This window comes from Malaclemys terrapin, chromosome 2, assembly GCF_027887155.1.
Source record: "Malaclemys terrapin pileata isolate rMalTer1 chromosome 2, rMalTer1.hap1, whole genome shotgun sequence".
NCBI classification, from domain to species: domain Eukaryota; kingdom Metazoa; phylum Chordata; order Testudines; family Emydidae; genus Malaclemys; species Malaclemys terrapin.
The window spans coordinates 40,557,429-40,571,260 of NC_071506.1; the positions used below are offsets into that span (position 1 = coordinate 40,557,429).

Here is a 13,832-nt window from a genome sequence, read left to right on the forward strand (position 1 = left end):
TATGTTTCAAAAATCCACAGTGCAACTCACACAATGAAATGAAATACTCTTTAACTGTGTTTCCCAGGGGGAAAATTACTTGTTAAATCTGTTAAAATTATTATATGCAGCCAAAGATGCTGGGCAGCAAAGCTGAGATAAATTAAAGTGTATGAGTCTACTGAGAATTTATACAGGAACAGGTTTAAATCAATCAATCGAATAGTACTGACTTGGCTTCCTAAAATACCAAACTTTTGAGTGGGATTAATATAAATGCATTCTTTGGGACAAATCCTAGTCCGAGGGAAGTGAATGGGAAAAAATTCCATTCACTTTTATAAAAACCAAGATTTGGCCATTTGTATTTAAAGTTTGCCCATAATGTACTAAAAGATCTCACATTTGAAGCTGCAGACAATAAATACAGTTAGACAATCTTAGGCTATGTCTACACTAGCACTTTTGTTGGTAAAACTTTTGTCGGTCAGGGGTGTGTGTGTGGGGAAAAACACACACACACACACACACACACACACACCCTGACCGACAAAAGTTCACTAACAAAAGCACCGGCATGACCATCGCTATGTCAGTGGGAGACGCTCTCCTGCCAACATAGCTACTGCCACTCGTTAGGGGTGGTTTAATTATGCCGGCAGGAGAGCTTGCCTGCTGGCATAGAGCGGCTACATGGGGAGACCTTGCAGAGGTACAGCTGTGCCACTGTAAGTTCCATAGTGTAGAGACAGCCTTAGTCTTGCACTCCCCCAATCAGCATGGCATCACTTGACACAATCAGACCTCAACAAACATAGGGGTTTCCTATAATCTCGCAGAAGAAATGAAATTGTTATATAAATCTTACAACAAACAACAACAAAATGTTAGGAGACCGGGTTTTAAATTTCTGCCTGTTAGGAGTTTCATAGGCAGAATGATTCAGGTGGATGAAGATCAACTTTTTTGTTTAATCTGATCGATTACCTTATATGCTCCATATGTAGCCATCGCACAGATCAGAATCATAAGGAGAGAAATTGCAGTGGCAATGCACATATCTGAAATAGATAAATTAAAGTGATTGCAGGTAAATATGCAGCTCTGCTTTGCTATTTTGCCAATCGCCTAATGCAGCATTTCCCACAGTGTACTGCATGCCGCTGTGGACAAAAGACTAGGTGGGAAGGCAGGAGGTGCTGACACACCATACCATTGTCTCATGTCCCCGCCCCAAAAGCACCGCTTTACCTAGGGGTGTCAAACCTATAGCCTTCTGGCAGGATCCTGCCCACAGAACAATTTCATCCAGCCCAAGGACTTCCCATGAATCTTTGGGCTTGTCTGCACAATCCAGAGTCCACATTGTGATGTGGCAGACCAAGTGCCAGCTCTTTCCAAGGCTTTAGGCCTTGGCCAAGCACTGACAAATTCATTGCTGGAAACCAGTCTGTTTCACCTGTGCGTTGGTAGGGTTAAGATAGGTATTGGACTTATAACAAAGTGTTTAGTGTTAGACCTTATGAAATGCATGTAAATTGCTGCACGCATTAATCTCAGACTCTGGCACAGCAATCAAGCCAAGCCTCATGTGCAGGTATAGAACCACTTGGTCATGTTTAAGAGGCACTGGAGAGGCATAAATCGGACAGAAAAAGACTTGTCCAGGAGAGGGAAAATGGCACTGAAAAATGCTGGAGAGCAGATACCCCAACCTGGCAAGTTGAAGAAAAGGAAATATCAACAAGTCAAAGGGTGAATGTAAGTACTTACCAACATGGTTTATTTTTATTACTATTTCAATTATTTTTGCTGAATGTGTCCAATGCCAAGTGGCAGACCTACCACATGAAATGAGTTTGGCACCTCTGCTGTAGATATTATAGTTGCTAAAAAAGCCTTCCAAATGTGAAATGTGCATAGCCCATCCCGTGACGGATGATATACACATTAAGATACATAGGCCTTTAACATATAGTGATGTTACAGAGAGGGTGTGATCAATTTCATTTTCCTGAAGTGGGGGCTCAGCTTTCAAGAGTTTGGGGAACACTTGATTAGTGGAGTATATGTTGCCTATGCAGAGGCACTAGCTAGTCTAAGAGCGATCAGCTCATGACAAATGCAATCAAACTCAAAAACTGATTCCCCTCGGGCCAGGATTTTACCTATGGAATTCAGATTCTGTTTTGCAACTCAGAGAAAGGATGGCCAGGCTAACATTGGTCTTGAAAAGAAATCAAAATGAATACACAGCTACTGTCTTCCGTGTTTTTGTCATAATGAATACACCAATGCTCAAAGGTCACTGGCAACTTAAAGAAAAGAAAAAGCACTTTATAAAACCAGGCAAAACAGCCAAAGGCATTTTATAGCTGAAATAACTTAAAAACCCTCACTCAGAACAAAATCACCACACAAACTAAGATGTATATGTATCTAATATCACTTTTATGAATAGCAGAAGTTTGGGAAGAAACTACCTGAAAAGATCTGTGTGTTTTTGTGTGTGCATGCACAACAGAAAAGGTGGCACAAGTAGAACTGTTAGAAACTTGACATATTTTAAGGTTTTGATGGGAGTTGCAAGAAGGATATCTATCTTTTGCTTCCCTAATCCCAGACCTTTTGATACACTTTTTCACTTGCCCACCTTTAAGAAAGTTTAAATGCAAGATGGGGAATGTGTGGATATTGCATCCATTTTTCTGAGGCACTAGCAAAGGTTGGAAAGAAAGAAGAGGGAACATGATATGCAGGGAACCCAACACCTAGAGATCTTGACTCACCCATGGGGTATATTTTATTTATAGAGATGCTGATTAACTCGAGAAGAAAAAAGCACCCAGCAAAGCACGGCCATGTTAAGTAGGAACCACAACCCTGCATTCCTCCTTTTGCTGTTACCTTTGCTCATTTACACAAACTACTCAGTACCATGCCAGTGAATACATCACTTTAAACTTAAAACGACTTTGAGCTTGGTATGAATACACTAACTAAGGAAAGGGATTGGTTTAGACTTCGTGATAGTTCTCCTCACCTGTCCTGATCTGATTCTTCTTTGATCAGTCGCAGACTTTCATTATTAAAACTCTTCAATCTGGATCCAGCAGTGCCCATCTCCCAGGACAAGCTCTTACCCATCCCCTGCCAATTCACTTTATCCATTTTCAAGACTGTAGCAGGAAGGTCCAATGACCAGAAGTCAGGGCATGATCGTACAGTTTCTGCCAGCCTCATCATCCCAGAGGGTGCCCCGGCTGCAACCTTAACCCCTCACCCCGCATGCTAAGATTGCTCCCCCAGAAGTGGACCCAAGCCTACCCATTCTATTGGGTCCTGACCCAAGGCCCTAAGGGTTTATCAAAACATCTGGCCCAGTTATTGAGCTACCCCAAATTATGTTTTCCCCTAGGTCACTTCCTACCAGTCTGGAGCTCCTCAGTTTGGGGTGGGACGGTCGCTGGCTTAGGAGAACAATCCTTGGTCTTTCAGCATCCTATTCAATCAATTAATCTCTTTCAGTGCTTTTAGCTCCCAAAGAGTGGAGAGTCCAAATCCTAGAGCGACCTTCACAAAGCTGTTGCCACTTCTGACATAGCTCTCAGCATCAGCCTTGCTTCCTGGTGCAGCAAATTGCACCTTCACCTTCCTGGGCCAACTAGGGTCCTTTTAAACTGTCCCTCCACTGGGAACATGCCCTGAACCTGTTGAGGGGTGGGGCCACCCTGGCCCAGTATTGCTCTACTCCGAGCCCTGGTTCACTGTGGGGCCTGTAGACCCCATCACAAAGACCAATCACTCCTTCATTGTTTTGAGCAGAAATTGTTCTTAGTTTTAATTTATGACCAATGTAGCACGGTGATAGGACTTGTTCTACTAGTGACATCAGTGTCATTTCAATGCCAGAGCTCCAGAAACTGTTATAAAATGTGACACTTCTGCTTTGATCTGATTGCGCGCGCTCTCTCTCAAGCTACGTCAAGCCCTAGTTGGCTCATGCAGGCTCTTTCTTATTCAAATGCTCATCAGCTCTTTTGAGTTCTGTCAGCTTAAATTAATTAGAATTAAAACTAGATATTTAGCATATTAACAAGTACCCTTGAGTGCTCTTCCATAGTAACTAACCATGCAATACATTCTATTGTGTTAGTGATTATCAGCTGAGATGTACTGGTACTGTTTCTGTGTCATATTTATTATTGACAACCTAAAGTAGATTTTTGGAGCCCTTTTTTAATACAAGCAGTAGGGGACCCAATCAGTGCATTTTAAAAGAAATCTCCTTAATTTTTGAAATTAGATCATATTTTTCTGATTGTCTTTACTTCCTACTTTAGGGAGAAGACACAGCTGATGTTACCCAGGACTGCTGGCAGATTCCTGCCAGGAGTTCTGTCACGACACACAGCAACAATGCACATATTCAGCCTAATTCATCCGGAGAGTCTGCAACATGATCAGTCCTGGGAATGAGACCAGGAGTGAAAATTGGAAAGAAAATGGAAAGACAGCACCTGCAGGAAGCACAGGCTTGCAATCCAGGTGCACAGCAGGAGCTGCCCCTGAGACTGGAGCTTCCTTCAGGGTCCTGAATGCAGTAACCATCCCACTCACTCTCCTGGTCTTACTACCTATCTCACTCACAGGATTGCTTACCCTGAAAATGAGCGAAAAGGCCTGAGAGTGGCAGATAGTGCTACAGGTGCAGGGAAGAGGGAGAAGTAAATAGATGATGGCAGCTAACATGGAAAATCTCAAATCCTTGAGCTTGGATCTAACACAGCCACTGAACTCTAATCCACTGTCTCATCACTTGCTGGAGTCCTAGATCTCCTCCTTGACTCACAGCTAAGGGTGACTCCAGCCATCAAAAGCAGTACCCCTTTCCTCCAAGCTCTGAACTGTGTGCATCTTCTGCATTGCTGCTCCCTGTCATGACAGACCCACTGCTTGGAAGCTGCCCAAGATTATGCACAGAGCACCAGTGAAAGAAGGAAGAAAAAATATGGTGAGAGAACATGAAGGATAGGGATATTGTTTTTTCTTTAAACTAAGTCTGGTTATTTACTTCAGCTAATATTACTATTTTGAAGCCATTTAAATAGTTTTCTGTTGTTCTCATCTTAATTTAGACATGTAAGCATTTTGGGGGAGAGACATGGGGGAAGTCATGGCCCCACTGAAGTCAATGGCAAAATTCCCATTTACTTCCACTGAGCCTGGATTTCACCCTCCATCTTCATTTGCTTCATAAAGTATCATGTACATATATGGCACTGTATAAGTAACAAATACATAAATAAATAACACATTTTTATTTATAACAGTTAGACAATACTAGTAACAAGACAGGAGAAGCAACATAACTATTGTGCTATTAACATGTCAGGGTCATGGTCTATGGAGATAGGCAAACTGAGCAGGAGTCTCAAGTTAAGCCAACAAACCCTCTGGAATTTCAGGTTTATTTACAGGTATTTCCACTCCCTTTATGCAGCATATCAGACTTAAAAAACCCAAACAAGTACACAGGGCAGCACTCACATCTCCAGCACTCCCTGATCTAGTTTGCAAATTCTTATGTGTTCACAGGGTCCCTAAAAATAGGGGTATTTCTCTCAAGGGCTCAGTCTACTGAACCCAGTAGTGCCAATCTCAAGTGCAAATAGGAGGCCTCTAGTTTTCCCTTGGTCACCTTTAGCTCAGGAATGTGTGTGAGAGAGTTACAGATTGCCAAATTACGTTCCTTTCCTATCACGTCCTTTTCCTGTCTCCAAAATAGAAAGGAGAAACATCACCCTCAATTGGCCATGTGAACCCCACCCTCCCCCTGTTCACTTCAGACCCTCCAGCATGCAATAGTCCTTCACAATCCCACAGTTTATAAATGTTTCCTCAATTCATTGGGAGCAACTATGTCATACTGATGTTTACAAAGTTAGAACATTTGAAGAAACTGTGTCCTGAGTGCAATAGGAATTTTCTCAACTACTGTAAAGGCAAGTTTGAAAGTGCTCCATAAGCCACACTTACTCCCAACTACAAATACAAAAAGATACAATCCTAGCCCCATTGAAGTCAATGACAAAACCCTCTCTGACTTCAACAGAGCCAGGATTTCCCACATCACGACTAATCGTGGACAGGTTTGTATCTACCTGAAACTTGAAGGCTTGATTTTCAGTGATGTGACGTCTGTTTTGGGAGACGGGGAACAACAATTTTGCACCCACAACTTGTGCCTTCAATTTTGTGCTGGCAATAGAATGTGGTCTCAAATACTAATAATTAGAAATCTATCATACTTCTACCTAGTATTCATTGCCAGCAAAAAAACAAACAAACAAAAAAACAAAAACAAGTAGGCAATGATTTTGGAATGCAAAATTTTACTCACAAAAACAGATTGGTTGAAACCCAACAGAACACAAGGCCCTAAAAAACATGACAATTGATGGATTTTGTAGTTTTCAAACATATTATGTATTGTGCATGTTTTTCATATAAAACATGCAACAAATATAGGAAATATTTCTTTTGAACAAGACCAGTAAAAAAGGGCAAGGTGTGATGAGAATATTAATGTGAACATTTGCCTGAGTACTTTATCTCAAACAGAAAATACCAAGGTTTAAACAATCCTAGTCATAAATTTAAAAAACCCTCTCTGAACAGAGATTGAAAGTAATTTGAATAGCAAATGAATTAAATTATCCGCCTATACTTCATAAAGCATGAAAACCAAGCAAGCAAAAGAACAGAATGAAAGGAGAATTCTCAAGGTCCATTCGTAATTAGGAAACATTTCACATTCAGTTATTCTCAAATGGATGTGAGGTTACTCAGCCTACAAGCCATCCTTTTACTCTTTTAGAATTCATCTCTGAAGGACACAGAGAAAATGGGATTTTCAAATCTAGATGAAAAACCCAAATGTAGTTGGTCTGACAGCTATAGTATTACAAAACAGAATTACTATTTTAAAGCCTCCAGCACTGGCAGACCTCTAATGTCAACTATATAAACCACACACTGACAGCAATCATTGCAAGGTTAATCTCGAAGAATTAGGACAAAATAGTCAGTTTTAATATGTCAATTTCAGCTAGGTTCCATTTGAAACTGTTATAGCCCTTACTATCTTAAACCAAATCATATAAAAAGAAAGATTTTTTCCAATCAAAACACGTTAAAAAAGTAGTAAGCCCCTAATATTTAACTTTTGGCATATGAACCTTAAAGAATGTGTGAAAATGAACATCATTTTGATATGTCATTTGAAGTGACACAATAGAGGCTCTGATGAAAGCTCTCTCTAATTTTCACATTCAGAGACACTGAAGTCAATGGGAAAATTCTTGTGGAATTCAACCAGAGCAATGCAAGGGCCTAGGCCTTTTACTATAAGCACTTGTGTTACAATATATACACCTTGTCCCATCTGCTTAGTGTATGAAAACAGCTTCCTCCCTATTGCAGTGAAGTGTTTAGTGCAATAGTCAATCACTTAGATCCAGAATATTGTTTTATGAATCAGCAGGAAAGTAGCTACAGAAATATGGATACAAAGATCTTAGTTTTAAAACTATCACTTAAGATAAGATGATTTCCTATCAACTTTAAAAATTAATTTTTAAAAACTCACAAATATTAATGGAGGGAAAAAGTGTTTTCCCCCATGTGACAGAGTATATCAGATCCTCTGAGGCCCCCTGCTAGAGGCCTGGTCACCCTGCCACCCCAACCCTAGAAAAGGGCAGTGGAGAGGGTCCTCCAAGCTGCCTAGAGTGGCTGTATGGGACACAGCCAATCAGGGCCCAGAAGGTCACTATAAGAAGAACTGCAGGGCCAGAGTAAGTTCCAGTTCCTTGCTAGAGCTGAAGGAGCATGGATGGTGTGTGGCTGGCTGAGGAAGCTGCAGGCCATCCGACGAGGTACCGCTGCCAGAAACCAGGGAGATCAAGAAGAATCCCTGACCTGGTTGCGGGGACTCCATCAGGACAAGTCCCCGAGGTAAGGCTGAAGATGGCACAGGGCCGCAGGGAAGTGGCCCAGGGAATTAGAGCAGCAGTGCAACTTAGATAAAGGGACACAGTGGACAGTTGCTATCTACAGGGTTCCTGGGCTGGGATTTGGAGTAGTGGGTGGGCCCAGTTTTCTCTCCCCCCAACCCCCCAATCCTCTTTAGCCACTGCGGGAAGTGGCCTGGACACAGAGGCACTCCAGAAGGGGAACTGAACTACAGCGGCCCAACTGGAGAGCTGCGGCCAGAAAGGCCCTAAGAGGGTGAAGACTTTGTCACCAGGGAGGGAGCCCTGGGGCACTGCTCTATCCCGGAGAAGGGATAACTTGTAGGAGACGTTACAGAGGGCACTGAGAGACACCCTTGTTGGACTTGTATCCGGGACGGGGTTTTGCTTTGCTTTCATCACACAGTGTATGACTTGGCGGGAGGGCTGAGCCATCGAAGACACACCACAGAAGGAAAGTGTGCAGATACATGCACTTGGCCAAGGGGATGCTTGCGAGAGGTGAGTGAGCCCCGTTACACCCCGTAAGAGGATAGAAGGTTTTGGTAAAATAAATTGATCTGGATCTGTGAGGGATCATGGGCCTCAAACCTGGGCCTGTGGGTCGCCAAGCAGTACTCAAACCAATGCTCTAGCAAGCAAAGGGCCCCACCCATAAAGTTACTGATAGAGTGAAATGTCCAGTCCCACTGATTAGCTGGGAAGCTCTACTTAAACCAGAAAGAGTCACAGGTGAAGTTGTCTGAACAACTAGAGGAATCCTTGGCTGGTTGCTACTACAGACCCTGCCTATTTGCCAGACTCAGAGTCCTGCCTTTCTGCCTGTGCCTGGTTCCTGTCGTCCTTATCCCAGACTCCTGTCTATTCCTGGTTCCTGCTTTCCTGCCACACTTCCGGTCCCTGTTTCTGTGCCCTGGCTTGGCATCTAACTCTGTCTCTAGCTCTGATCGTTGGCTTGGCACCTGACTCTGACCCCAGCTCTGGTCCCAGGTGCTGGACTCTAGCCATTAGGCATGACCACCCACATCCAGTCCCTACAGCTTCCTCAGACCACAATCAACTTCTAAGTCAGCCCACCAGAGGTTGGACCTGGTGGACTTTGAAATACCCTGCATGTGAAGGCAGATAACAGAGCACCGCAGGTGCAGAACGTGCAGCTGGCCATTGGGGATCAGGCATTGTGGGAGCAAGACCATCAATGTCACATAGAAAACGCTGTGAGCCTGTCTGGCTGTGCTGTCACCTGAGCTGGGACCTGCTATCCCTTTGCCAAAGCATTCTGATGGCAGCCACTTCAAATGTAGCTTCATGAAACCATGCCAGTTCTTGTTCTTGCTTCAACCACAATTGTATGCTCCTGGCTGTACCAAGTTAGGCTTGGTAGTCAGCCTGCTGACAGGGGAGTTCTTGAACTGGGCCTCTCTCCTGTTGGAGGCCAACAGTCCAGTTCTATCTAACTAGGATGCCTTCCAGGGGGCAATATCCACAGTCTTCAACAACCCCAACCACGCCCCCCCACTGAAGCCACCCTGTGGAAACTCCACAGGGGTAGGGCATAGACACCTTCTACATAGCTCACTTCCAGCAGCTCAGATTGGACATGGAATGGAATGAGGGGGCCTAGTTTTGTTAGTTTTGATGGAGCTTACAGGACAAGGTTAAGGATGAACTTGCCCTAGTTGGGACCCTAGCGGGTCTGGATATCTTCACAGATCTTGTAATCCATATTGAAAATCGCCTACATGAATGACAGGAAGAAGAGAGGGGTGTCGCAACTGTACCTCCTGCTATTGGATTCTGCTTCACCAGCTGAGCCAATGCAGACAGACCTGACCCACCAGCAACTCGCCCCTGAAGAGAGAGCGTGCTGGCAAAGCCTTAATGTGTGTGACTGTTATGGGGAGCTGGGCCATGCTATCTCCAGTTGCCCCACAAGGAACCCAGGAAACAGCCCACGGCTGGTGAAGGGGGCTAGCCTGGGCATCCTGACAGAGTATCCCCCTGAAACCCGAACTGAGGTCCCCATGGGAGCACACGCTGGCTCCTGTCGACTGGCACTGCACCTACAAGTACCAGTCAAGTTATGAATCCTGGAGCCTCGCCAATCATTCCCTCTGCAGCAGACCTTTACCAACTCTCATGCAGCAGACAACTTTAACGATGCAGAGACAGCCTGGGCACTACAGATTCCTTTGTGGCCCAAGGCCATTCCAGACCTGGTAGAAAGTATCAATGAGCCACTTTTATCTTCCAGGCCAGTGGTCACAGAAACTGTTCCTCTCAAAGTTACTATCCAAGGGCATCAAATGACCCTACAGTTCAGTGCCAGCCATTCCCCGCACTTCCCTCTGATCCTGGGTATCCTGTGGTTGGCCTGCCACAACCCCCTTATTGGCTGATGCAAACTAAAAATTGAATTTCTCTCAGAATTCTGTCCCCAGCACTGCTTGCCCCCAGGGGTCTCACAGGGTAGCTAGCTCAGCAGAGCTGCCTGCTAATTCTGGTCCTTGACTTCCATCAAAATACCAACTAAAAATGTCTTTGAAAAAAACCCCACAAACACCTTGTCTCTGCACAGGGACTATGATTGCCCAATCGAGCTATAACCAGGGGTCAACACTCCGTTTGAGTGGATATACGCCATGTCAGAGCCTGAACCAGCCGAGCTGCACAGCTACTTTCAGGAGAACCTAGCCCAGGACTTTATTCATAAATTCCCTTTGCCTGTGGAGGCGCCAGTCTTCCTTGTTATAAAAGAATGGAAGCCTCGGACTACATGTGGACCATCGGACCCTATATCAGGGCACTAACAGAAACAGAGACCCATTATCACTAATCTCTGAGCCAATGGACCACATGAGCGCCATCTGGGTATCCACAAAACTAGACCTCCAGAGGGCATACAACTTAGTACGTGTTAGAGCTGGAGACAAATGGAAGACTGCCTTTCAAACATATTATGGTCACTTCAAATATCTCATGACGCCATTTGGTTTGATGAATGTACCCACAACATTCCAGTATTTTGTTAATGAAGTATTCTGGGACATTCTGGACCAATACATGGTAGCATAAGTGGATGATGTACTTATTTTTTCAGACAGTGCCGAACAAAACATGCACATCCATTCCATCCTGAAGCAGCTATGCCAACAAGGCCTCTATGCTAAGCTAGAAAAATGTGCCTTTGATTAGTCCTCCATAGAATTCCTAGGGTTCATCCTATCTCATGCTGGTATCGAAATGGACCTGTGCAAGGTAAAGGCAGTCCTTGAGTAGGTGGCGTCACGGAATGTTTGTAAACTAAGTTTTCTGAGGTTCGCAAACTTCCATCGGTGGTTTATCCCAACATTCTTGGAGCACATTGCCCCTTTTGCTGCCATGCTCCACAAAACCTCCAAGTTCCTCTGCTCTCCCAAGGCATAGCAGGCCTTCAAGCAATTAAAACTCACATTTTCCACCATTTCCATATTGGTCCACCCCAACATCTCACATGTCTTCATCACTAAAGTGGAGACTTCCAACTTGGCAATCAGAGTGCTATCCCCAAGGCATGGTACTCAACAACTGCTACATTTGTGTGCCTTCTCTTCCAGGAAATACCCACCTGAAGAACAAATTAAGACCACCTTGTTGCCACAGTCTCAAGGGTCCCAGTATCCTGTCCAGGTGTACACCAATAAGAACCTTAAATATCTGTGTACAGCCACGGCCCTTAGCCAGCCACAATTTCAATGGGCCTTATTCTTTTTGCTCTTTGGTTTCACAATCGCCTGTCCTCAAAGAACCAAAAATAGCAAAGCTAATGCTTTGTCCAGGAAGGGTAAATATTACATTGGCCTAAAGGACTCTAAACCTAACGACTGAAAACGTTTGTATCCTTAAGCCTCATAACTTTATGAGTGTGGCTCCCTGCCAAGATCTGTTCACCATTACACAATCAGTATCAGAACACAGAATCCCTCTAGTCAAACAGGAAGCCATAATAGGAAACCCGAATGTCCAAGATGGGGTAACTTACATAAAAGGTATATATATGTTCATCCCCGGGCCTCCAAGGACTACAACCCTACAAGTATGCCATGACCCACCCCCATCTCTCCCTGGCAAGACATTTTGGCTCCTTTAAAACTCAGTCCATTGTCTCTTGCGTCTTCGGTGGCCTCGCATGCAGGCTACAGTTCAGGCCTACGTGGCCTCTTGCAATGTATGTGCCCGCTCCAAGGCATCGCACAATAAATCCCTTGGACTCCTGTGTTCCCTTTAGACTCCATCTGGCCCTTGGCCAGTCATCACCTTAGATTTTGTAGAAGAACTACCCAAGTCCAATGGGTTCACAACCACCTCACAAAGATGGCACACATCTTCCGCTGTACAGGACTACCCTCATCTCAAGAAATTCCCTGGCATTGGGTGGACGAAGTTGTCCACCACTATGGCCTTCCAGAGTAAATAGTTTCCGACCATGGTGCACAATTTATCTCCTGCTCTTGGAAAGAAGCTCTCTGGATGTTGGGCATCTGCTTCTGCCTCTCCTTCACCTATCACCCTCAGACAAACTGTCATGGGGAGAGAACCAAGAAGATCCTGGAGTGCTAACATCGATGCTACATAAACTTCCACCAGAACAACGGATTTTTGCTTCTATATCAGGCAGAGTTTGCATACAATAACACACAACATGCCTCTACAGTGCAAAACCCTTTTCTCTTGAACTATGGGTTCCACCTTGGTTTTCCCCAGAGTTACCCACCACTTCCCTCAACCCACCAGCCCTGGACTGGATACAACAGATGCATCAAACCCAAGATGACCTAAAAGTTTACTTGGAGGATGCCAAGAAGAGCTACAAAGCATATGCAGACTATCGACGACCGTAGGTATGGCTCTCAACAAAAAACCTACATGTGAACAGGCCATCTCATGAATTGGACTACCAGTTCCTTGGCTCCTACTGAGTTTGCTGGCAAATTAGCCCAATCACTTTTGAATTCTACTCACCCCGTTCTCTCTGCATACACCCAGTTGTTGATATATCACTCCTGAAGTCCTGCACTCAGGACCCATTCCCTCCCACTCCCACCATGTTCAAGACCATGATGAGTATATTGTCCATGAAATCCTTGATGCCAGAATCAGATGGTATAGACTCTGGTATCTTGTGAATTGGGAAGGCTACAGTCCTGAAGAACACTCCTGGGAACTGGCAGAGAATGTCCACGTTGCTGACCTGGTAAACGCCTTTCATGAAAGCCACCATGGAATACCTAGCCCACTACTGCCCAAAGGGTGCCCTGGGGAGGTGGTGATATGAGGGATCATGGGCCTCAAACCCAGGCCCACAGGTCCCCAGGCAGTACTCAGACCATGGCCACCACTCAGCAGCTCACTTGAATGGCTGGGGAAGGGGGCCAGCAAAGCTCTAGCTTGCAAATGGCCCCCCCACGAAGCTCCTGATTGGGGAAGATGTCCAGCCCCACCACTTAGCTGAGAAGCTCTACTTAAACCAGAAAGTCACAGGAAGTTGTCTGAACAACTAGAGGATTCCTTGGCTGGCTACTACTATGGACCTTTCCTGCCTCCAGAGCCCTGGCTTCCTGCCTCCCAGTCTGTTCCTGTCCTCCTTATCCCAGACCCGTCTGTTCTGCTTTCCTGCCTTGCTCCAGGTCCCTGTTCCTACTCCCTACCTCTGCCTCCAGCTCTAATCTTTGATGTGCTCCTGACCCTGAATGCGATCCCAGGCTCCTGACTCTAACCATTAGGATGACCACCCATACCCCAGTCCCTACAGGATCTGAATTCAATGAAAGTTTTGCT

General features: G+C 44.8%; 1 protein-coding gene across 1 annotated transcript in view; it reads right to left on the reverse strand.

Moving 5' to 3' along the window:
• The window catches only part of LAPTM4B (lysosomal protein transmembrane 4 beta), a 96,101-nt gene that overhangs the window by 57,472 nt on the left and 24,797 nt on the right, over positions 1-13,832 (reverse strand). Inside the window, exon 3 of the mRNA XM_054021057.1 lies at positions 967-1,040. Within this exon, the coding sequence (XP_053877032.1) occupies positions 967-1,040 (74 nt within the window). The remainder of the gene's footprint in view (positions 1-966; positions 1,041-13,832) is intronic.